This window comes from Solea senegalensis, linkage group LG20, assembly GCF_019176455.1.
Source record: "Solea senegalensis isolate Sse05_10M linkage group LG20, IFAPA_SoseM_1, whole genome shotgun sequence".
Classification (NCBI taxonomy): Eukaryota; Metazoa; Chordata; class Actinopteri; order Pleuronectiformes; family Soleidae; genus Solea; species Solea senegalensis.
The window spans coordinates 12,901,512-12,923,313 of NC_058039.1; the positions used below are offsets into that span (position 1 = coordinate 12,901,512).

Consider the following 21,802-nt stretch of genomic DNA (forward strand, 5'->3'; position numbering starts at 1 on the left):
TGACTTGGAAGCTGTTCAATTAGGGTAAAAATCCTGCATAGCACTGCTTTAAAACATCCAAGTTTCACTTGTAAGTGTATAGAGTCCACTGCTTACTTTAATATGTCCATATTTGGGTTTTCAGGTGCTAAAATCACAAGATGAACCGGAACTAGACAGACACGCTGTCCCTTGTCTGCAATATGAAACAGTTGCTCATACGCATAAATGTCAAGTTACCTGCATGAAGCCAACTTCGAACATGGGGAACCCGAAGGCACAATCTACTGGGATGGCTTTAATCTTGTAGCTTATGTCGGAAAGGCCTTTTTCAACAGAGATCTCCTGGAAGGCCTTACCATCAAGCTCAAAAGGCGGGGGCCTCCTCCTGAGGGGAAGGGCTGAGAGAAAACCACACAATTTTATCAATCAAGTCAATTATTGAACTCTTAAGTCCCTGTATTAATGAAAGACATGTGGTCAATTCTATTAAAATCTGTTCAAATCAAAATCTCATACATGATAATGACAGATTTATGTCTGACATGCCAAGATGGTGACTGTGTTATGTTTATCTTGGCAGTACTTTTTGCATAAGCAATCAGAATATTGATGTGTTTACCATTTTCATCATATGTGGTGGCCGCATTTCCAATGTGAATGGCATCCACGAAGAAGTCTTCTCCAGAGACGTCTTTGTAGAGGTAAAATTCCAGCAGCTTGTATTTGGTTCCAGTGTATAGTGTCTGCAAAGAGCTCTTCATGTCCATGCATTTGTAACTCCATCTGTGAAGAAGTAATTATTAGTGCTCCAATCGTGTTTGAATTATATATACAGTATGTGTCTTTTGGTCACTGACTTTTCTTCCTGATTGAAGACTGTAATAATCTTTGCAGTTTGTGTGCTGCTCTGGCCACTGCTGTCAGTGTAAGTGAATTTCATTCCCACTTCATTTTTTAATTTCCCCTTGTAGGCAAAACAAAGCTGAAAGAAGAAAAACAGAGACATCCTTTTTTTATAATGTTGAAAAACATGTACAGTTAAACCACATGTCAATAACAGTGTGGAGAAAGTGAGAGTAATTCAATTTGTGTGTCTGGAAATTCATAATAAATGTTTTAACTAAGCTTTGATTAACACTAATATGGACTGACTGTGATTATTACAATTACCTTAATATAAAATGTTTTCAAAAACAATAACATGAACTAAATGCGTGTTTTACCATGTTGTGTTGGTCCAGTGAAACCGATCCATATTTGCCTCCAGATGCTTTTGTGTACGTGTCCTTGAAAAGGATCTGAGCATTCTTCAGTGACCACTGACCACAGAAGGCAGTGTATTTGACAGGAGTCCCTTCCTGTTCCTTGTTAAACTAGTGAGGACACAATGACAATCCTTATAACACACTGGTCTTCTAAATAAGACAAAAAGTGTTATACGGGACACTTTAATATTAACCAATATTAACATTCACTTACGTCAGGGTCGCCATCTTCAATATCTTTGAAATATTTCACATTGGTGCCTTCGGTGGTCAGGATCTCAGGAGGACACTCAGCTGACATCATGTCGTCCAGAGCTGACTTCACCTGTTTCACAGTCACAAGAGGTGAGTCAGTATTGTTTGTGAAGTTTCCACATTGGATTTAAAGGGACATTCACTTTTAGAGATTGTTTCTGAAACTGTGGTAAATATGCTTTCAAACATCCATTAAACACAAGTCATTATACACTTTATAGAAACAAGTATTATCACTTCTAACACACCTGTTAACTGTGTTAAGTCATTACAGTCCCTGTTGGTGTAATTGTCAGGCGTCCCAATACTTTTGCCCATATAGGGTACATTTACCAATACCAAGGGGAATAAGCGAAAATTCTAAATATGCGAGTAAAAAGGAATCTCAAACCTCGGCCTCAGTTGCGTTGAAGGCGATGGGCTTTGTCGGGATTCCCTCCCACAGCAGAGTGAAGGACTCCATGTTGCTTATTCCCTTGGTAACTTCAACAACAGTGACGTTAGTGTCAGATCCAAACACCTCAGAGTGAAGTGGACTGAAATCACCTGCATTCAAAAAAGAGAGAAATAATCAAGCCACTATTTGTTGCATTTTAGTTCCAGAAACCAAATGTTCGATGACTAATAGTCTCGCCTGCCAATTAAAACACAAATCTCTGAACGACATTCTTTATACAGCAACTGTAAAGCACATTTCGAAGAATTAGCCTATGTTTTAAAAACAGTTTGTAGGAATTAATGACATTAATGACGCTGCTTTTTCTCACCTCTGTCAGAATTGAATGTGACTGTAAAGTGAGATCCATCGCTGTCGTCCTGTTTAGAGACTTCAACTGTGTCGGGTTTGATGGACCAGAGGTTGTTCAAAGCGAATTCCACTACATCTGCTGAGGCACTGACTGGGAGTGGTGCTAAAGTAGACAAAAACAAAGCTCACTGGTTCCATCTTTAATATGTCCATCATTTAAAATAAATAAATAAATAAAACACACAAAAAGGTAATAAACCTGAACAATATAGCAACTGATTTAGTCTTTTTCAACTATTGTTTTTTTTTACATTACCTGTCATGGCTTGACCATAGCCCAGACTGAAGAAGGTACTCCCACACAGGTAGCTAGCGCAGCTGCTGCTAACAGTCACTTTTTGAACTTCTTTGACACTGGGGACACCGGTGGGCCACGAGCCAAAGGTCACATTCTGAGAATCGGCAAAAAAGTTAGCTTCCAGAAAAAAAGATATCAATGTGTTTAACGCTTTTCAGAATTTCTTTTATGTTGTTTCCGACTTTCTTTAGCCTGCAACGTTTACTTCCAAAATTAGAGCAGACGGTGCTAGCATAAATGCAAACATTGCTAAAGCTTAGCACAAGGGCAAAAAAACAAAACAAAAAAGTGCTATAACAACTGTCGCAAAAGAGAAAAACAGACACTGCCCATTAATACTCTTTAAAGCTCATTATTTCTCAAAAAAAAATTTTGTGTGTGTACTTAATCTCTTATATCTACAAATGGAGTTTTGTTGGACAATCATATTCTGTTGGACACATGCAGGCTAGCTTTCCATCTGTTAGCATGTTAGCAAAGGACTGTAGTTTTAGGTAATCATACATCGTCAATAAAAATGCATTTTTTATTCAGTGTATAATACATAGTTAACACTCAATATTTGATTTTGTAGAGATTTTTTACACTGGATGCACTTCCTGGCACAAACCTCCCATTTATCCAGGCTTGGGAGTGACACAAGGAATACACTGGATGTGCCTCCCTGTTGCTGGGGTCCATTTTAGAGTGTCCAATTAACTTAATCAAAAGGGAGCAATGGGGATTGGGTACCTCACTCAGAGTACCCCAGCCCTTGACCTGTCGGGATTCGAACCGGCAACCCTCTGGATACAAGCCAAGTTCCCTTTCCTCTCCAATACAGCCAAATTAATACATTTAATTTTAAGTTATGCTGCTCACATACAAACACAGCCAAACATTTAATGTCCTTGCTGGAGGAAATAAACGAGTTAGCATCAGTTCAACCGCCACATACCTGCTCCTCATCAAACACGTCATATTCAGCCTCGATATTCTGAACCTCGTTCACAGCTTCATTTGTCTGGGCTTCTGTGTAAGTACCATCTTCGCTGAACAAGGCAATGTTGATACTTGCAGCCCCGGCATACTCTTGGTGCAGCATTTCAATGTAGTACCTTGAGAAATACATTGATTTTGTTTATTTAGTAATGGTGGAAAAAAAAGATACAATATGGTTTAATGATTTGTGGTGTGGTGAACCATACTCACGGTTTTCCTTTCTCTAGAGCCAGGAATTCAGATTTCTGTGAACTCATTTGGTTGTGATCCTTGACATAATATGGCTGGTATGCTATTTTAACCTGAAAAGGGGGATGTAAAAAACCCAAACATATGATACTGAAATTTAATCAGAGAAAAAAAAAAACATTTAACAGCATTATATTATTGAGTCTCCTTTCATACTTTGTGCTCTGGCTGGGTGGAGTTGCTGAGGTAGAGCTCACATCGATCATCGCAGTGGAGGTAGATCCTGAAGTTGCCAGTGGACGGTGGGACTAGGAAGCCTCTGGTTCGGGTGCAGATATTGTCGTATTCATAATAAAAGGTGTGGCGCATGGAGTCAATCCACTGCGACCAATATCCCGTTGAGTTCTCATTGTAGTTCCAGAGGTCAGTCAAGTAACGGGGTCTTGTGTTATTCCACCCATCCATCTTCAAACCTCTGCTACCTGGGAAAAAAAAGAACGACTGACATGGTGAACCAAAAATAGCTCTGAAGCAGCAGAGGATTTTATGGTAACAACTGAATGCACACTGCAAAAAAAGCCTGAATCATTTCTTAATGATGCTGCTATAGGCCTAAACTGCTGGGGGGACTCCTGTGGTGCAGTCACACGCTGTCCCTCACACATGACTTCATTACATATCATACTTATTCTTTCTCTGCCCAGTTTGTGCCTTTCCTCCCTGTTCGCTCTCAGTCTCTGCCCACAATTTGTAGGTGACTCCTGGGGTGCAGAATCCAGATCCAGTTGCAAGGCTATTATTATTATCATTAGCAGTAATAATACCATCATCATTAATCATTTCTTTTCAACAATCTATGCCACTGTAGGTATAAATTACATTGTAGTACTATATACGTGTCCATATCTTAATGCAACTGTTATATATCTGCTCCTGCTCTCTCTTCTGTTTCTATAACTCGCCTCTCTCTTTTCTTTTTCTGTTTTTGTTTTGTTCTTCTGGTCCAGGAAAACAGTATTAAAATGTGCTGATCTAAATGTTTTCATTTCAAAGACGAAAAGGAATCGGTGTCTCTATGTGATGACATCAGATACGTTGATGTTTGGTATAATGCGTGTAAAAAAAACAACGTTCCTTTGTCGCATTGTGATAACAGATTATCTGGTTACAGAAGAAGGCACATCAAAGTCGTCTGAGACTCTGTGAACTGTGACGGGCGATGGGATGCGATCAACGTCTGAGGGAAAAGGTTTTGTTGACAGATACTTTGAATTCTTCGCCTAATCACTTTGACGGGTGATGTTTATGCATTGTGCAGCAGTGCTCACCTGGGTAGATGCTTGTTTTGTTGTTCATACGATGCTTGGCAGTCCTGCACGTAATCATGTCGTCAGACAAACTCTGGATTTCACACGGCAGGCCTGGAGAAAAAAAACATATCAAGTGAACGAAGGCTCACGATAACTTTCCACAAACGGACAAAACAATAGCACACCAATAGTTTTTACATAAACACATACATTTACAATCATTGTGGATATTTCGGGATGGTATTAGAAGCACTTAGACGTAAAATAAAATGTAAAATGCAATATATGATGCATGCAGGCAAAAGTTGTGTATTCTTCCTGACACAACATTCCCATTTATCCGGGCTTGGGGCCCAGCACTAGGAGTACACTGGAGGTGGCCAACCCAATGGATGGGGTTATTTTAGAGCGCCCAATCAAAAATGAACATATGGGGGATGGGTATGTCACTCAGGAGTACCTCAGCCCTTGACCTGGCAGGGATCCAAACCATTAACCCTTTGGTCACAAGCCCAATTCCCTTCCAGTTGGCCATGGACTGCCCTGAAGCTCAGGTAATAAAAAATAACAATAAAGATAATAGTAATACAGAAATTTAGAAAAAATAAAAATAGAAACCACAGGTACCACAGGCCACATATACAGTAATGGCTGTTTAACTTTGGTGAGTTTAAAGTAGCTATCTGAAAACGGTGATGACGAAGGAATTTCGAATGCTTGGTTTTTGAACCGTGTTCATCATCCGTACATTTCCGTGCTCGCATGTCAGACTGTAGCACGCTCATCAAAGGGCGCTGAATAAGGAACAATGGCTTCCAAAACAAAAGCTGTACAGTAATTCAGAGTCAACAGGCTGTTAAAATGACAAGTGAAATATTATGAATGACGCTGTCATGGTCTGCTGGATGCTCTGTGGTCTCTGAAGTTTCTCTCTCTTCACAGTTTTCTTTTGTTGTGAAGTATGTGCACATCCTGCTGTGTTGAAAGCAGTTGTTATCAATGCGTGACCTGAAGACAATGTGTTGGGTTTTGTTTGCTGGAGACACACCACATTCATTTGTTCTTGCTGAACAATCTGTACTGTGTGAGAGCAGTATCAGTGCATTTTGATTATTAACTGGCTAAACCTGGAGTTTTTTTGTGTGTAAATTTCCACTCTGAAAGCATCGATTACCTCCGACGAGAACACGTGCTGGGTGGTCAGTTTCATCGAAAAAGCGGCCTCGGATGGTCAGCAGGGTTCCGCCCAGGACACTACCCGAGGATGGAGAGACTCCTTTCACCTCTGATTAAAAAAACAAAAAGCAACAGGTTTTTTTCACAGTAAGAAGAAGAAACACCATGCCGAGCAGTTACTTGTGGAAAATTATAATTTGTCTTCTTCCGCTCTGGGGGGTTGTACAAACCGGCCATGGGGTCAATTTAGAGTGTCCAATTACAATGACCAATGGGGATTGGGTACCTTGCTCAGGGGTACCCCAGCCCTTGACCTGGCAGGGACCCCACTGGAAACCAACACAAATAATGTGTTTAAAAATCTTGCCATCTCAGTTACCTGCATAAGTCTGGAACATGGAAAGCTTGTACAACGAGGAAACCCTGTACAGATGCTTTTCTGTATCAGACCTGTATATTGTCAATTAAAAAACAAACAAAACATTAATACAGCCCAGTGGTCATTTCTGAAAGTGCCCAAATCTTAAACTAGAGTTAAAATGTGAAGCTTTTACCTTCCAAAGTCAGAATCCAGAATGTAAGACAGGTTGTGATGCCCTAGTGGAAACAAAAAGGGAATTTACGTCTTTTAGTCTCAATTTTTTTTTTTCTACAAAACAAGACATATGGATATAAACATACACTATATGGACTAAAGTACTGGGACACCTGACCATTACGCCAACAGGGATTGTAGTGACTTCAAATACATATACAATACTTTAATATGGAGCCTGTCCCCCTTTTGCAGCTATAACAGCTTCTTGAAAGGCTTTCCTCAAGATTTTGAAGTGTTTCTATGTGAATTTGTGTCCATTCATTCCATAGAGGAGTGATGAGGTCAGACACTGATGTTGGACAAGAAGATCTGAGGACAGGTCACTCAGGTTCTTCCACACCAAACTCAAAGTCACACCTGTCTTTATGGACTGGGACGCAGTCATGTTGGAATTGAAAAGGACTTTCCTCAAACTGTTGCCACAAAGTTGGAAGCATAGAATTGTTCAAAATGTCTTGGTGTGCTGAAGCATTAAGATTGTCCTTCACTGGAGATCAGGGGCTTAGAGCCCAAAGTCTGATCAACACCTGCATAAATACTTAACAGGTGTGGCCAAATACTTTTGTCCATACAGTGGTATGTGTACATATATAATGTACATTTAAACATCTTTAAGTATGGAAAAAAAAAACTCACCAACATATGTTCCCGTCATTTTGCAGCTCATCTTTCCCCACCATGAATTATCTGCATCCAGGCTTAGGTTGTATCTTTGGAAACATTTGAAAGACTTTTACTGCTGGACACAATGGCCACATATTTTTGTTTATATATACATATATATATATATATATATGTACACACATATATGTATATATAGATAGATAAATGTATATATATGTTATTTAATTTATGTGCATGTGTGCATAATGTGTTCTCATGTGATTTCATTTCACTTACAGGTCATCTGAGTTGGGTTTAAGCAGCTCACAGGGCATACCGCCCATGTAGGATCTGCAGGATGGATAAAGACTGAAGTTAAATGTCAATATTAAAACACACCTTCCTTTTACAGCTTTCATTTTAAACATTTTCATTATTTTACTTAATATACATTTTTTATTTAAAATTCAAAAATTCTCAGTAGCGCAGTTTTAAATCTTGTGTTGCCCGGCACCATTCCTGTAATTTGTTTTATGTCATGTTGTGACAATGTTGTGGCTTTGGGTCTGCCAGACCTCTTCCTGTCAGAGTTTTTCACAGTTTCTGAGTGCGTTTTGATGGTGAAGGAAACTGTACTGACTGACACCTTAACTTTCTTCGCAATTTCTCTGTAGGAAAACCCTACATTTTTAAGTGTTATGCTGGTCTGTCTCTCTTCCATTGTTAATTGCCTTTTTCTTGCCATTTTTTGGTAACACCCTATTTTCTGCGGTACAATACTGTTCAAATAATGCTCACAAGGTTATGGTACCACAGTGTGTTCCAACACTACTTCTATGCAGACAGAGGGGGTTGCAAGTAATAAAGAAAAGTTGGAACACCTGTAGGAATTAGAACCAACTTTCAAGGCTTGATCAACCTCCATTGCTGCAGAACAGCTCTAAGTTGTTAACCCATTTCTTGTTCCCTGAAAAAGGCCATTCTGAAATGTATATTATTTTTCAGTTTTGGGTAAGCTTACCTTTTTTTTAACCTAGCAGTTCACAAGGGGTGCCTACTTACCTTTACTACCGTTGACCGGTAGTGTATATATATATGTTATCACTGTTATCACAAAAATAAAGTGCTTGTACTCTTTATCCAAATTTCATACCTGACAATTCTGACATTGAGGCCATTTGTGCTCGCGATTTCGTTGCTTCCATACACGTCTGTGAAGGTCAGTCCCCCAATGCTGATCAGCGAGCCTGCAGTGTTTTTGAAGAGGCATTCATTTTAAGTTCAAGCAGCTTTCAGTACAAAATGCTATAGGAGTAAGCACTGTACCTGGGAAACCAGTAGTTGGTGTCATAGATCTGATAGTCGGGGTGCGATACCAGACAGTCTGAGGGTAACAAAAAAAAGGAAGAATGAAAACAGGTGAGGAAAATCCAAATGTATGTATTAATGAATTTGTTAGTAATTGATTTGTTTTCAACTAGACCAAAAGTGTGTGAGTGCTTTCTAAATTTCTATATTACTATTATCTTTATAGACTAAACACTATCTACCAACTTATCTATGCATTAATCTACCTACCTACCTACCCATTAATCTATCTACTTACCTACCCACCTATCTACCCATTGATTTACCCATCTATTCATCAATTTGACTACCTACCTACCCATTGATACATCTATCTACCTACCCACCTACCTACCCATTAATCTACCTACCTATTTATGCTTTAATCTATCTACTTACCTAACCAGTCAATTTGACAACCTACCTACCCATTGACCTACCTAACTAGCTACTTATTCGTCTATCTACTTATCTACCATCAATGTACCTACCGATCTATCTATGCATGTACCTACCTACCTACCTACCAACCATCCTAACCAATAAGCTATTTATTTACCTACGTAGCTACCCATCCACCCACTGATTGATTAACTGATTATCCATCAACCATCCATGCGTGTCTGTGTTGCGTTGCTCCAAACGTACTCTGATGCTGCAGTGGTATGAGTGCCATCTGCCAGGACACCTGCTGCTGTCAGGAATGGGAACTCCATTCACACTGACATAGACATAATATCGTTCATATGGCATCCGCCTGTAAAAGTAAAAGACTCGGTTATATGCAACCATGAATGAACACACAGTGTGTTCTGTACAAATGAGTGCAATGCTGCGCTACCTGGTGTAGCACATGATCTGTGTGCTGTGTGTCGAGTCTCTCTCCACGTCACAGGGCACAGACAGGGTGCTCGACACCAGGGTCACAAAGTTTCCAAATGTGTCGTCCTGTGCATTCAGCTGGAACTGTTGTTCCTGTGCAAAACCTGAAAAGAATAATAATTATCATTCTTATCCTTATAGTAGGTAATTACTTTTAAAAATAGGCGATTACGTTTTGGATTCTGAGTTATATTACAGTTTGTAAAGGATAATAGTTTTTGAACTTGATCTTATAGAAACTGTGATTCCCTTACCAGTATCAATAAAGTTTACAATGTTTTCCCCATCCTAATGAAGCACACTGTAAATGTACATTTCTACATAAAGATTGTCCAAAAAAAATATGGTAACACATAAATAAATTATATTTCATTCACAGCATACATACAAATATGATGCCAATATGTTTAAATAGATTGTAATTTGCTCTGAAACTTAACACTATGATGTTCTTGAGGAAATATTTTCTATTTGGACTTTAACTTTTTTTCTACCTACTAAGAGACTTTTAAATCATTTTAAGAAAAAACATTTTTGATTGATGTCTCATCATTGGAAGAGTATCTGATACCAATATGCCAGCATATTGCCTATAAAACTTCTTGATTGATACTTCACCACAAACTTTACTTTACAATAACTATCAACAAGAAACTCAACCTAATGTACAAGATCAGGAATGAACACATTTTCTTTATATATTAAATGTAAAATAAAATGCATATTGATCATGATCGACCTCTAAAAACTTAAAACAGTAACAAATAATTAAAGAACAAGGTTGGACCATTAAAACCATTGAGACTGTGGATTCAATCTACCTAATTAATCTAATCTCTTACCACTTCCTAAAATGGTGAGTCTTGTTGCTCCAGCTCTGCTTCCAAGTTTTGGTGAGATCGAATTTATGACCTGAGCATCTGAAAAAAAAATACATTGGGTCTCGTTTTCAAACCAGTAAAATTGAATGCACAAAAAGAAAGTTAAAGATTACAAACGGCAGAGTTACTCACTGCAACAGCAACCAAGTGCGAGCAGCAAAGCTGCCGATTTCAATGCGGACTCCATGCTGGAGATTCCCCGCATGCAACGGTCTTTATTAGATTTCCAGGGTTTGTACACTGGCAAAGAAAATGGTTGACAAACTTTAAAAAATAAATGACTTCAGTTAGTAATTCCTTAAAACAAATCTACTTAATTCAACCTAAAATTTAAGAAAATTTAAGTTGGAATAAATTGAATTAATGACACACTCCAACATGATTGTCCAAAAGCATTAAAGAAGACTAATAATGCATTTAAAAATAAAATAGTACTCTTATTATTTATTAGGTAGGTTAGATGCATGCGTTGTCTTAAAACAAAGAAAACAGTCACAGTATTGCAGTCACAAGAAATATCTAAAATCAATGACAATTTCTTTAGAATATCAATGTATATCAAATGTGTTTGGTACATTTTACCTACTACAGATGCAGAGCAACATGAAAACTATCGAGAATATAATTTAGGAATGAATAAAACCTACCTGTTGTCAGTTTAGTTGTTTAGTGGTCAGGGGTTTCAGGTGTGTAGTAAGACACATACACACACACACACACACACGCTCAGAGAGAGAGAGGGAAAGACACTAGCAGTAAAGTGCACTGAGTCGTCTTTATAGTGGCCCTCATTGCTCCACCTCTCACCTGTGAGTGGGAGGAGACTGCAAAGATCAAATCACCACCAGCACAATGTGAAATCTGATCAAAACAGACCAGTAAAAAAAAAAACCTAAAAAACTAATAAGAAGCCTTGTGGGCAAAGAGGAAGTTTAAAGAAAAATAAGGTTTTTACTCAAAGTGATGAGTCCATATGAAACAGTGTGACCACTGTCATGCAGAGCTTACAGTGGATTTATTCTCCATTCTCCCAACATTTTTTATTTTTATTTCATTTTAGTTTTCTAAATAAATAATATATTTGCTAAGCTCTCTATACTCTATACTTTAAAGTAATGATTACAAAATTATTAGCGTATTCTTACCAAGTAATGAACAACACCTACGAGTAATTTCACAATATATTGTACATTGTGTGCAATCTATGAACACGTTCAGATTACACAATTACAGGGTGTAGAGACACAAATATAACACACAGCACAAAACAAAGGTGATCAAAATGATAAGAACACGCGATACGACATTTGTTAAGTAGTACTAGTTGTTTTTTTTTGCTTTAAAGTAAAAATGATTTTTTCTTTTAATAATTTCAGGTGTGAATACATGACGCAGCATATTGGATGATGATAAATCATCACTTTTGGCGAGTGAAAACCTATTTTAAAGGCTCACTGGCTCTATTTGTCAAATCCACCCAACATACATGTTAACAGCATTGTGTAATTTTGTGAATTTTGCCCACACCCTTTTTGTACATATGTGTTGTGCAACATATGTCTTCTGGCAGAAAAAAGGCAGAATTCCACTTCCTCCTTTGTTTGGAAGATGGTAGGTCATGTAATTGTCTCGAACAGTAGCCTGTCACTTGCAACATTCACTCAGGTAGTGTGTGCTGACAGGAGAGCAGGAGTTCATGCGGGTGATGACTCCTGGGTAAATAAAACACTGCAGCGCAGGAATGTTAACAACACGAGGCGAAGCAAATACAGGAGAGAGCACATTATAAAAAATTACCATGCACATTCTAGTACCAAATCATCTGTTCAACAAATACAATATTTAAAGTACGGACCAAATCCTTAATTTAATAAACAGTTTTCAGCCTTTACTCCATAAATCTTTAATCTTTTTTGTCACATCCTAAGCTACTATTGTATATAACAATGTTGTTTTCTAGGATAAGTTATAATTTGAAACAACCATTTTACCTGTTTTCATCCAAGCTGTCAGTTACTAAAGAATAGAACATGAAAAGTGATCATGGGATTTAAAGTATTTTTCTCCATCTTTTACCCATAGACCGTACATAAATATTCACGTTGTCTTCCAGTTGCAAAACAAACATTGCAAAGCCTTGACAGTGGCACCGCGACAGTTTTTTAGCGATCAGAAATTCACGCTTGGCACCTGCGACTATAGGCTCCTCAAGGACAGTGTCAGTTACACTGGAGTCTACAGTATTTGACGTGCTTTACTGTCTATTTTACAAACTTTGTCATATCTATTGAAAAAATACTTCAAACTAGTTTTGGACCATTAACCCCTTACGTTTACTGACGTTATAAATCAAGTGAGAAATAGCTTTTTGCCAGTGATTTCCATTCAAATTGAGTTCTTGTTTGCAACCAGCCCTCCTTTTGAGCATTAATCGACTTTACTCTATATTTAATTTTTTTTTGGACGCGTCTGCTTCAGTTGTTTCTTGCATCTGTGTGACTGTTTGTTGATTTAGCTGCTGAATAGACAGAAACAAGACAGTTACGGTAACCTTGACACACTCACTGTGAATCATGTTGTCTATGCACTTTTCACCCATATCCTCATTTTCCTTCGAAACCCAGAGAAAACATTGAGGACAGTTACATCATTTCCCGTATAAGGACAAAAATAGATTTTCTCCTCACTGTGTTTATATTTGAGAACCTGATGCCACTATGACTCTATACTCCTACAAAATAAAAAAAGGAGAAATAGCTAATTTCTCACCAAAATAATGAAGTCATCTTTCTTTTTTTATCCAGCTAATTGGCTCACAGAAGAAAATATGCTGATGTAGATTAGGAAAGAATAATTCAACGAAAATGTCTAATATTGAGCGATTCTTTGCCTGCTACAGATCATTGCACATTTATTTTAGCGATACTCAAATGTAATGATGAGAACTTAAATGTATGATTTCCTTCGAGCATGTATTATTGTTTTTGTTTAGCTGGCATAGAAAATAGAACAACCAAAAGTAGTCCAACTAAACTGACCTTAGCATTATGCTAATTGCTGGGTTTCAAACGGCCATTTTACTCACTGCTACAGACGGTTTGTGAGTTTTTGACTAATGGTACGTTCCAGTTGCCGTTGGTGGTTGAGATTCTTGAGTTACTAGTCTGAAGTTTTAGTTTAGGTCGTATTTTCAATTCCAAAAGTTCTGTCTTGTTTGTTTCACAGTAAATCAGTTGTACACATAGAACTGTGAAATCAATTTTTCTCCATGGACATGCTACTAAGATGTTTATGTCAGCAAAATACCATGTAGAACGTGGTTAACGGCCGGTATTGCTAACAACGGCTAGCCTCAATGCTGAGTCAGCATTTCCAGTGTTCCTGTTTTCTTTATTATTTGAGTATTCTCCTACATGTTTTCGCCAATTTCAACAACTATATTGAAAAATGTGTCTTTTTCTCCCATAGGAAATTAATAACTCTGATTATTCTGCTTTCTCAGCAATACAACTACACTTTCTGGGTAAATGCTCATGTTCTAGTTACAGTATGTGTATTATAGTAATATTATAGTTTTTTTTTTAAAAAAACACAAGTATTTTAAAAAGGAGTAAGATAGACATGCTGGATTTTATCATGCTGACTCAGCATTCCCAACTGTAAAATAACTACAACATAATGCATTTAACAGCATTAAATCTGCCTTGGTGAAACATTAATTAATTAAAAACAGGCGGACAGTGTCTGTCTCTATTCACTTTCAAAGGGTGGGGACTTAAATATTCCAAAAATATATATAAATATAATTCGGCAAAGAGTTTCAGGCAAAGTGTCATGTTTCTTTTCTTAATCACTTGGTGGTCGGGTCATAAAAATGAGTTACATTTACTGTGAGCCATGTCATCAATGAAACAGGACTTTATTTGCATCATTCAAGGGTGGAGAAAACACGGACTTAAAAGCATAATCATAACATTTGGAAGGGTTATTTTGTGTCCAAGTGTCTCACTAAGTCTCAACAACGAATAATATATAATATAATTTATTCACACCTGCCCCTATTCAAACGTGACATGTGATGTGTTAGTACAGGAGTATTAGCTGGCACGCAAATAAGAAAGGCTTATGCGGGTATAATTACATACAGCATGTGCATTAATGTCTTATTCATACAATGTTCCCCTGCATTTTTTTCCCCATGTGTCGTGCAATAGGAAAGGTAATTGCCCAAAGAAATGCTGTCTTCACTAATATAACTGACATCCATGAGAACAATACGTTTGTCTCAGCTTCATGCCAACAACATAATTGTAGTCCTGTCAAACTTTTCTCTCTCTCTCTCTGTGCTATTTTTAGCTCAAATCATCCATCATGCCATCGTCTGTACTTCAAGAGGACATGAAGAATGAAATGTACTCTTTTTAAAATACCCTTTGGGTTCAATGGTGAAAACAGAAAAAACATTTAATCTTGTGACAAAGTTTGAATGCCAGTCTTAAATAAAGTACATAAAAGGGATACTCGACTAAGTATCTTACCAGTAAAAAAAATCTTAGAGTATAAATAACCCCATCACTGTCTGCGTTATTTCGGGAATGCAGAGTCATTTCTCAAGTCAGAAGTCACACACACTGCACACAATGCCGTCTGGCTGGTTTCAGGGGCCGACGCAACAATGTGCGAGTGTGAGTGAATCTGGCGCTCAATTTACAGAGAACAAACACAGCAGGAGACATAGCAGTCACGTGTCTGAACCATGAGACACATTTGAGTTTCTCCAAGAAATGATCGGTTCCTAACACAGTGGCTGGCATATTTGCATTTACACCTTTATGGAACAAACCATTAGTGCAGAGGTTCCTACTTAAGGACCGTGGGCCACATGTGGCCCCCTCCAAATCGATTTCAATGGACTTACTCTATCCATACATCCACCACTTATGGCTGTTGTCTACCACTTGAAGGTCATGGAGCTGCTGGTGACAATCACAGCTGACATAGGGGCCAAAGGTAGGGGTCACACCCTGGACACGTCACCAGTCCATCACAGGGCAAACACAACCACTCACTCCCACCAACGGGCAGTGTCCAAGCGTCCTATGCTTGTGTGGGACTTCCTGTGGAGGAAGCTGGAATAAACATTCAATGTTAAAATACTTTTTTATTTTTGAAAGTCAAAAAAAACCCAAAACATCTTGGATAAAGTTACTGTGATATCATGAGAGAATATCATATATGATGTCATTTTAAGCTCATATTCCACCACTCCGACTGACCAGACTAGATGCTCACCCATTAAACTTGTGTTTAATTTTACAGATAAAGAGCTTGGTTTTAAACAAATATTACGTAAAAAAACAACAACCTACCTATTAATGCAAGGACTGTTTGTCCATTTGACTCTGAACCATGTGACTGTCCTGTGGTTTGCTTGACAGGCTTCAAACTTGGCGGGGGACTTACTAAGAGCACCGGTGCACGCGGTGCCAACTTTGACGTCGCTTGGATGAGAAATGCGCGGGATACCAGTAGAAATGCGACGGCTTTATCGCTAAACGATATAAAAAACAAAACCCACAGAAATACAAAAACTGTCTCATAAAGGACCAAACAAACACTGTCTAACGCTTTTTCCATCTCTGTTCTGTTCAGTTCATATACTGTATTTGTATTCCCTTCTAGAAAGTGTGGCCATTTTGTCAGGGCAAAGCAAGTTTAGGAGGAAAAAGAACAAAAAAACAAGGCATAAGACAAAAAGGACCAAAATAGGCATGACTTTTATTTGTGTCAATTTTTCTTTTTTCCAAAACTGCAGCAACTAAAATCAATATGAAAACACACAATACAAAATAAAAATCAATACTTCTCACAATGAGAACAGACAGGTCTGAGTTGTGGATTTACAGAGAGTTTTTTTTAAAAAAAGAAAAGAAAAAAGAAAAAAGTGTCTGAACACAAACCACATGTTGCTCACAAGGTTGCGTGTTGAGCCAGAAAAGCTCGGATTCTCTGCAGCAGCTCTTTCTTCACGCTGTCCGGTACGAGTGCTGAGAAGGAAATAAACAAACAATAATAAATAATTAAATAATCATATACTGTCCGGTGTATCATCTCTTACTTGCCTGGTTTACTATTTTAAACAATTATTATTGTATTAATACCTTTTAATTAAAGTGCACTCCGCTACAAGACCACAAATTACAGCCTATTGTTGAATAGAACTTTGTTGTTATTAATCAAAACAAGAGACACAACCAAAATTAAAGGAGTATTTAGTGTAATTCTGCGGTTCGTGTTTACGGAGTAGAACTTGTCTCAGCATGTAGCTACAAGAAAATAAAAGTAATGTTTGCACGTTTATTTCAATGTGAGTTTAGTGTCCGATTCAAAACCTAAAAGGTTTAGAAACAAGTTTAGGAAAATCTATCCCAAAACGCCAACCAATACGCAACTTTGGGAAAACAATGACGTCTGTGTTACAGCGCCACATACAGGCCTAGCATGCGTACTACAGCCTTTAGCGTTGTTTTTTGGAGGGTTTATGAAGTGTGATTGAAGACATTTGTTGTAGCGAGGTCATGTTATAAACTTATATAAACTCAAAGCTAACAGACCAAAGTCCAAAATGTGGCTCCTTTGTTCAACAACCTTTTACTTTGTTTTATTTTTCTGTTCTTTTTCATACATTTTTACAATCAATGAATCTGTCAATTAGTTTTTTGGTGCATAAAATGTCAGGAAATGTTGAAAACACTTAATTAGCCTTTTTTAAGATATAATATAAATCATGACCACAGCAAATTTGTGCATGTAGCGACTCATTTACAGCCATTTATGTAAAAACCTAAAATCACAATTTAAAATTAATAAACAAATAATGTCCGATACATGTTTTGAAATTAATTACAATTTAATTTTACAAGTTATAGGGAAAATTACGCAAATGTGTTTACGAGCCGAAAAAAAAAAAATCTCTTATGACCCAACCGTGGGTGCCGACCCAGACTTTGGTAATCATTGGTCCATTGGTTTCACAGTTTTGCCATTTTAAACTAGGAAAGTCTAGTGAACAAGTAATAAAGAACATTATGTCGTTATTTTCCATAGTTACTCCATGGTTCTGTTTGTGTATTTTAAGTCTTGTTTATTGGCATTCTTTATGTCACGCGTAGGTTCACTTTATGTCATGTATATTATGTTCGTCACATCTATAGTGTGTTTGTTATGCGTGATACCGTTCTGTCGTCCCACACTGTACGTGTTGCACCTCATTCCTGTCGTTCAAGGAACAAAAGTACAGCATTCACACTTTGTTCCTCTTTGATGTGAGAACACATGATTCTGCTCCATGTTGCCGTGACTGCGTGAATACGTCGTGTGTTCGTGTGTCGACTGCATTGTCACGCACCGATCATCCGGGGAAGGCGATGGAGTTCACTGCACTCACACATTCATTAAACCAGTTTTGCGCGGTGTAATCATGCAGGCAGAAGATGGAAGGGTCACAGTCTGTCCTGTGACGCTTTTCTCCTATGTGATGTTGAGGACAAGAATGTTAACCTGATGTTACCGTGGCTGCGTTTACACTCCTCATTGTCTTCATCTGCACTCACTGCTGTGTTTCTAAAGAAAACTCTTAGAAACCAGCATGTGTGCGACAATTCTACATCAGCACATTCAGAAAAAACTCAAAACCAGCCAGTCTGGTTAAAAAAACAAACAAAATCACTACAGTTGATTGTGTTATTGATTAAATGCACCAATAAACAAGTTGCTTGTGTCCTCGTTACCTTGTTGTATTTTCCCGCATTTACAACCCTATGTATATTAATTTTATGTTTTTGTAGAGATAAAATGATGGGTGGTTCATTACTTCAGAGGAATTATATTATATATTAATATATATATGTATTATATATATTAATATAGTTTTAGAGGACAAGGCTGATTAATTGAGTGAGAAAAACCATAATTACATTATTTCCAACATTATGTAAGTGGTTTCCAGTGAGCAATGAAGAGAAAGGGAGTGATAACATCACTGGCACACAGTAAAAACACTCCTGCTGCACTTAAGTGCGTATTTATTTGTTGCTTTATCATGCTTTTGTTTGTGTTGGTTTTTATGTGAAACTGTGCACTCTTCCAGACACTAGAGACAATAAGGAAGATCATTCTGATAACGTCTTATATTTATATCATCTTGTTCTTCACGATTCATTGGTGGAAACATAAGAGCGGCGGCGGCTCACAAAGCCTGGGCATTTCCCCTGAGCAAGACAGACTCTGTACAACTCATAAATCTCGTATTTTTTTTACAAACGTCAGCAGCTGTGAGTTTGTGCTGACTGATGCTCGGAACGTTCTCCAAATGTTTGAAAAACAGCATATGTTTATTATTCCTGTGTTTTTGCCACAACCTGCCGTTTTGCCCGTGAACTATCTGAAGTGAAACATACCTCTGCCTTTCGGCGTGACATCTGTGACCAGGTCCTCCACTGTGACATGCTCCAGCCCCTTTTCTCTGATCACATCTGGACACGAGAGGAGACAAGATCCAGGTTTACAGAAACACACACACAGTGACCTTTATTCATGTGCACAGTCTAAACAAGGCATTATTCCTAAACTTAAAGTCTAATGCTAACCTTAAGCTTAACTAAAACCAGAACGTCGAATGAGATTCTGACTCAATAGGACCAAGCTTTGAGGACGAGCGGTCCTGAAAAAGACGGTGTTTAGCCTCAGAAATTAGATTGTGCCTCATTAAGGACCAGTTTTTGGTCCCCATGAGGACTACTGGTCCTGAAAAAAAAAGTGTTTATACAAGAACATGACAAAAAGAGCTGACAATAAAGACTATACACACACACATTGTGCTGTTCTTGTAAGGACACTTCATTGTTTGAACAGTCTTACTCCCAACTTTAAGATAAACCAGTTGATGCCTAACCCCAAATCACATCTTAATCCTAAAACCAGAATCTCAGAAATTCTGGCTCAACAGGACCAGGCTTTGAGGACTACCAGTCCCGAAGAAAGCCAGTGGTAACACAAGAAAGGGTCGTATATAGGAAACAAGAATGAGTACACGCAGGCCCGAGAGACGGAGAGGTGAATAGGTTTGTGTAGCTAATCCTAATTTTGACCAGAGCCACATAAATGAGATGATGCCTCATTAAGGACCAGTTTTTGGTCCCCATGAGGACTACTGGTCCTGCAAAAGTCAACGTCTACACCAGAAAAGACCATAGAAAGGTAATAAAGACGAGTGTTACACACGCACACACATAATCGCATACAGTACCTTTGCAGTGTGCTTTCAGCTGATCCTTCCATCCACACTCCACCAGCTTGGCCCTGAGCAATTCTTTCAATCTGTGGCCACACATTTACAAACATTATGTCATTTTCAGGGTTTAAAAATACATAACTCAGACATTCAAATCACTGCAGACAGAAAGCGGGAGAGGGGGAGAGAGAGAGAGAGAGAGAGAGAGATAGAGTTCGCTTACCGCTCCCGTTCCCCCATCTCTATCAGCTTCTGGTTTATTGCAGCCCTCATTTGAGAGTCTTTGGACATGATCTGTCTGAAAGTGAACACCCGTTAGTTTACGTGCGATTGTAAATAATATACAGCGGAAATATTAATTTAATTTAGCTGACAATTAAGTAGACGTTACCTTTTGTCGGGGATGGATCAGCTGAGGGGAGCACGCTGTCCCTTCACTAAACCATTCCGTCGGAAAAATCCGCACTGCTTACTCGTTCCCATTCCGCGTCACATACATGCAATTGCAAACAAATCTGACTTGTCGTGTCTTAAAATTAAATTAGGTGATATCATTTAAACATACAAAAATAAAAATAACGTCTTTTAGGGGAAAACGCAAGAGGAGAAGCCTTCCCGTGAGCGCTCGTGCAGGTCCGCCGCGAAATAGTTCCGTGTTCCACAAACTAGGAAACGTATATACTTCTGAATTACTCGCCGCTTTTATCGTGTTGTTCAAACTGTTATCAACTTTTAAAAGGAGCCGGTCACAGCCTCACATGCCATGGCTGCAGCCAACTATTCCCTGAAGGTCAACCCAGCCCTGCTAGATCCAAACTTTGAGAGTTACCGCTTGTCCCTGGACGCCATACCAACGTACAAAATAGAGCTGGATGCTGGTGAGAGAAACTTGGTTAGCATGTCTGCTAACACAACACTTATACCACAAATCACTGATCTGATATGACGTACTAATTACTGAATAAGTCCTATGGTCACTTAATGTGTGCTAAAGCTGCTGTAGCTGTAACCAAGTGGTATAAAGTGAGGTTTAATGTCCCTGTGATGAACTGCAACTGTCTTTGTCAGTTGATTATTGTATTCACAGGAAATTAATATTTTGGTTTTTGCCTCCCGATTTGTAATGGTTTGATGTTGTACTTTGTCATACTTTGCAGTCCGACAAATATCTCTGGGAGACACAAAACAAAAGACATTTGTGGGCGTTGCCTTTTCTCTGGCATTTTAAACTGGGGGCACACTACACCAGGGTTTCTCAATCCCGTTTCCCCTGATCCAGCACACCTGATTGAAATGGTCAGCTCATCAGCAAGCACTGCAGAAGCCTGATGACGACCTATTTGATGACAGAAAGACTGCAACATCGATGTTTTAAATCATATATGCAGCTCTCCTTATAAGACTCTTGAGACGCAGTATAGCACATCGCTAATGAGAGAAGGGGATGTAGGCAGCATTTGGCTGTCATTGGTCAATAATTCCATAATACCCTTTTAGACACGTGTAAATCAAGAGACCTGAGACAGACAGTGACTCTTCCCGAACCTCCTCTGTGCTGTGTTTACAATCTTTGCTAATTCTGTGTTCAAAGAGAGAACAGGTGCTTCCACTGTAACTTCTTTGAATACAGATCCCCTTGTTGATTGATTGCTATTCACACACCGGCAACAACTGTCTACAATGTGAAGAATACCTCCAAGAGTCTAAAAGAGTTTTGAACAATAAGTTCAATAAAGTAGCAGCAGAGCTTGTCAAGAGATGGAGAGATTTCCTGGTGTCATCTGATGGCGTGAAATGAGTGCATCAGTCCTCAGCTCATCAGAGAACAATGAGCTGCAATCCTGTAATATTTTAGTTACCTGTAGATTAAACTTGAAAATCATCAACTTGCATCAAGAGAAATGAGATGAGACTGCTTGCATATTTGCAATGATT

General features: G+C 38.4%; 3 protein-coding genes across 3 annotated transcripts in view; 1 reads left to right on the plus strand and 2 right to left on the minus strand.

Moving 5' to 3' along the window:
* Positions 1 to 11,274, minus strand: part of pkhd1l1.1 (PKHD1 like 1, tandem duplicate 1) — a 44,084-nt gene extending 32,810 nt beyond the window's left edge. The window contains exons 1-24 of the mRNA XM_044053214.1: positions 11,223 to 11,274; positions 10,708 to 10,815; positions 10,537 to 10,614; positions 9,654 to 9,798; positions 9,461 to 9,569; positions 8,792 to 8,849; positions 8,619 to 8,712; positions 7,763 to 7,816; positions 7,499 to 7,572; positions 6,819 to 6,861; positions 6,644 to 6,714; positions 6,263 to 6,373; positions 5,107 to 5,199; positions 3,995 to 4,260; positions 3,800 to 3,891; positions 3,546 to 3,705; positions 2,567 to 2,702; positions 2,270 to 2,413; positions 1,894 to 2,048; positions 1,462 to 1,572; positions 1,206 to 1,355; positions 840 to 964; positions 602 to 765; positions 220 to 380 (exon numbers count right to left, since the gene is read on the minus strand). Coding sequence (XP_043909149.1) covers positions 220 to 380; positions 602 to 765; positions 840 to 964; positions 1,206 to 1,355; positions 1,462 to 1,572; positions 1,894 to 2,048; positions 2,270 to 2,413; positions 2,567 to 2,702; positions 3,546 to 3,705; positions 3,800 to 3,891; positions 3,995 to 4,260; positions 5,107 to 5,199; positions 6,263 to 6,373; positions 6,644 to 6,714; positions 6,819 to 6,861; positions 7,499 to 7,572; positions 7,763 to 7,816; positions 8,619 to 8,712; positions 8,792 to 8,849; positions 9,461 to 9,569; positions 9,654 to 9,798; positions 10,537 to 10,614; positions 10,708 to 10,780 — 2,667 coding nt within the window. The 5' untranslated portion in view covers positions 10,781 to 10,815; positions 11,223 to 11,274. The remainder of the gene's footprint in view (positions 1 to 219; positions 381 to 601; positions 766 to 839; positions 965 to 1,205; positions 1,356 to 1,461; positions 1,573 to 1,893; positions 2,049 to 2,269; positions 2,414 to 2,566; positions 2,703 to 3,545; positions 3,706 to 3,799; positions 3,892 to 3,994; positions 4,261 to 5,106; positions 5,200 to 6,262; positions 6,374 to 6,643; positions 6,715 to 6,818; positions 6,862 to 7,498; positions 7,573 to 7,762; positions 7,817 to 8,618; positions 8,713 to 8,791; positions 8,850 to 9,460; positions 9,570 to 9,653; positions 9,799 to 10,536; positions 10,615 to 10,707; positions 10,816 to 11,222) is intronic.
* A 5,047-nt stretch (positions 11,275 to 16,321) lies between these two features.
* Positions 16,322 to 20,404, minus strand: LOC122786583 (transcription and mRNA export factor ENY2-2-like). The gene is made up of 5 exons (XM_044052984.1): positions 20,259 to 20,404; positions 20,091 to 20,165; positions 19,883 to 19,953; positions 19,035 to 19,109; positions 16,322 to 16,622 (listed from the first exon to the last, which is right to left on the minus strand). Exons 2-5 carry the CDS (start codon positions 20,156 to 20,158, stop codon positions 16,546 to 16,548), a joined length of 291 nt encoding a protein of 96 aa, XP_043908919.1. The 5' UTR covers positions 20,159 to 20,165; positions 20,259 to 20,404; the 3' UTR covers positions 16,322 to 16,545.
* Positions 20,405 to 20,507: 103 nt separating this feature from the next.
* The window catches only part of nudcd1 (NudC domain containing 1), a 34,100-nt gene continuing 32,805 nt past the window's right edge, over positions 20,508 to 21,802 (plus strand). The window contains exon 1 of the mRNA XM_044052983.1: positions 20,508 to 20,745. Within this exon, the coding sequence (XP_043908918.1) occupies positions 20,631 to 20,745 (115 nt within the window). The 5' untranslated portion in view covers positions 20,508 to 20,630. The remainder of the gene's footprint in view (positions 20,746 to 21,802) is intronic.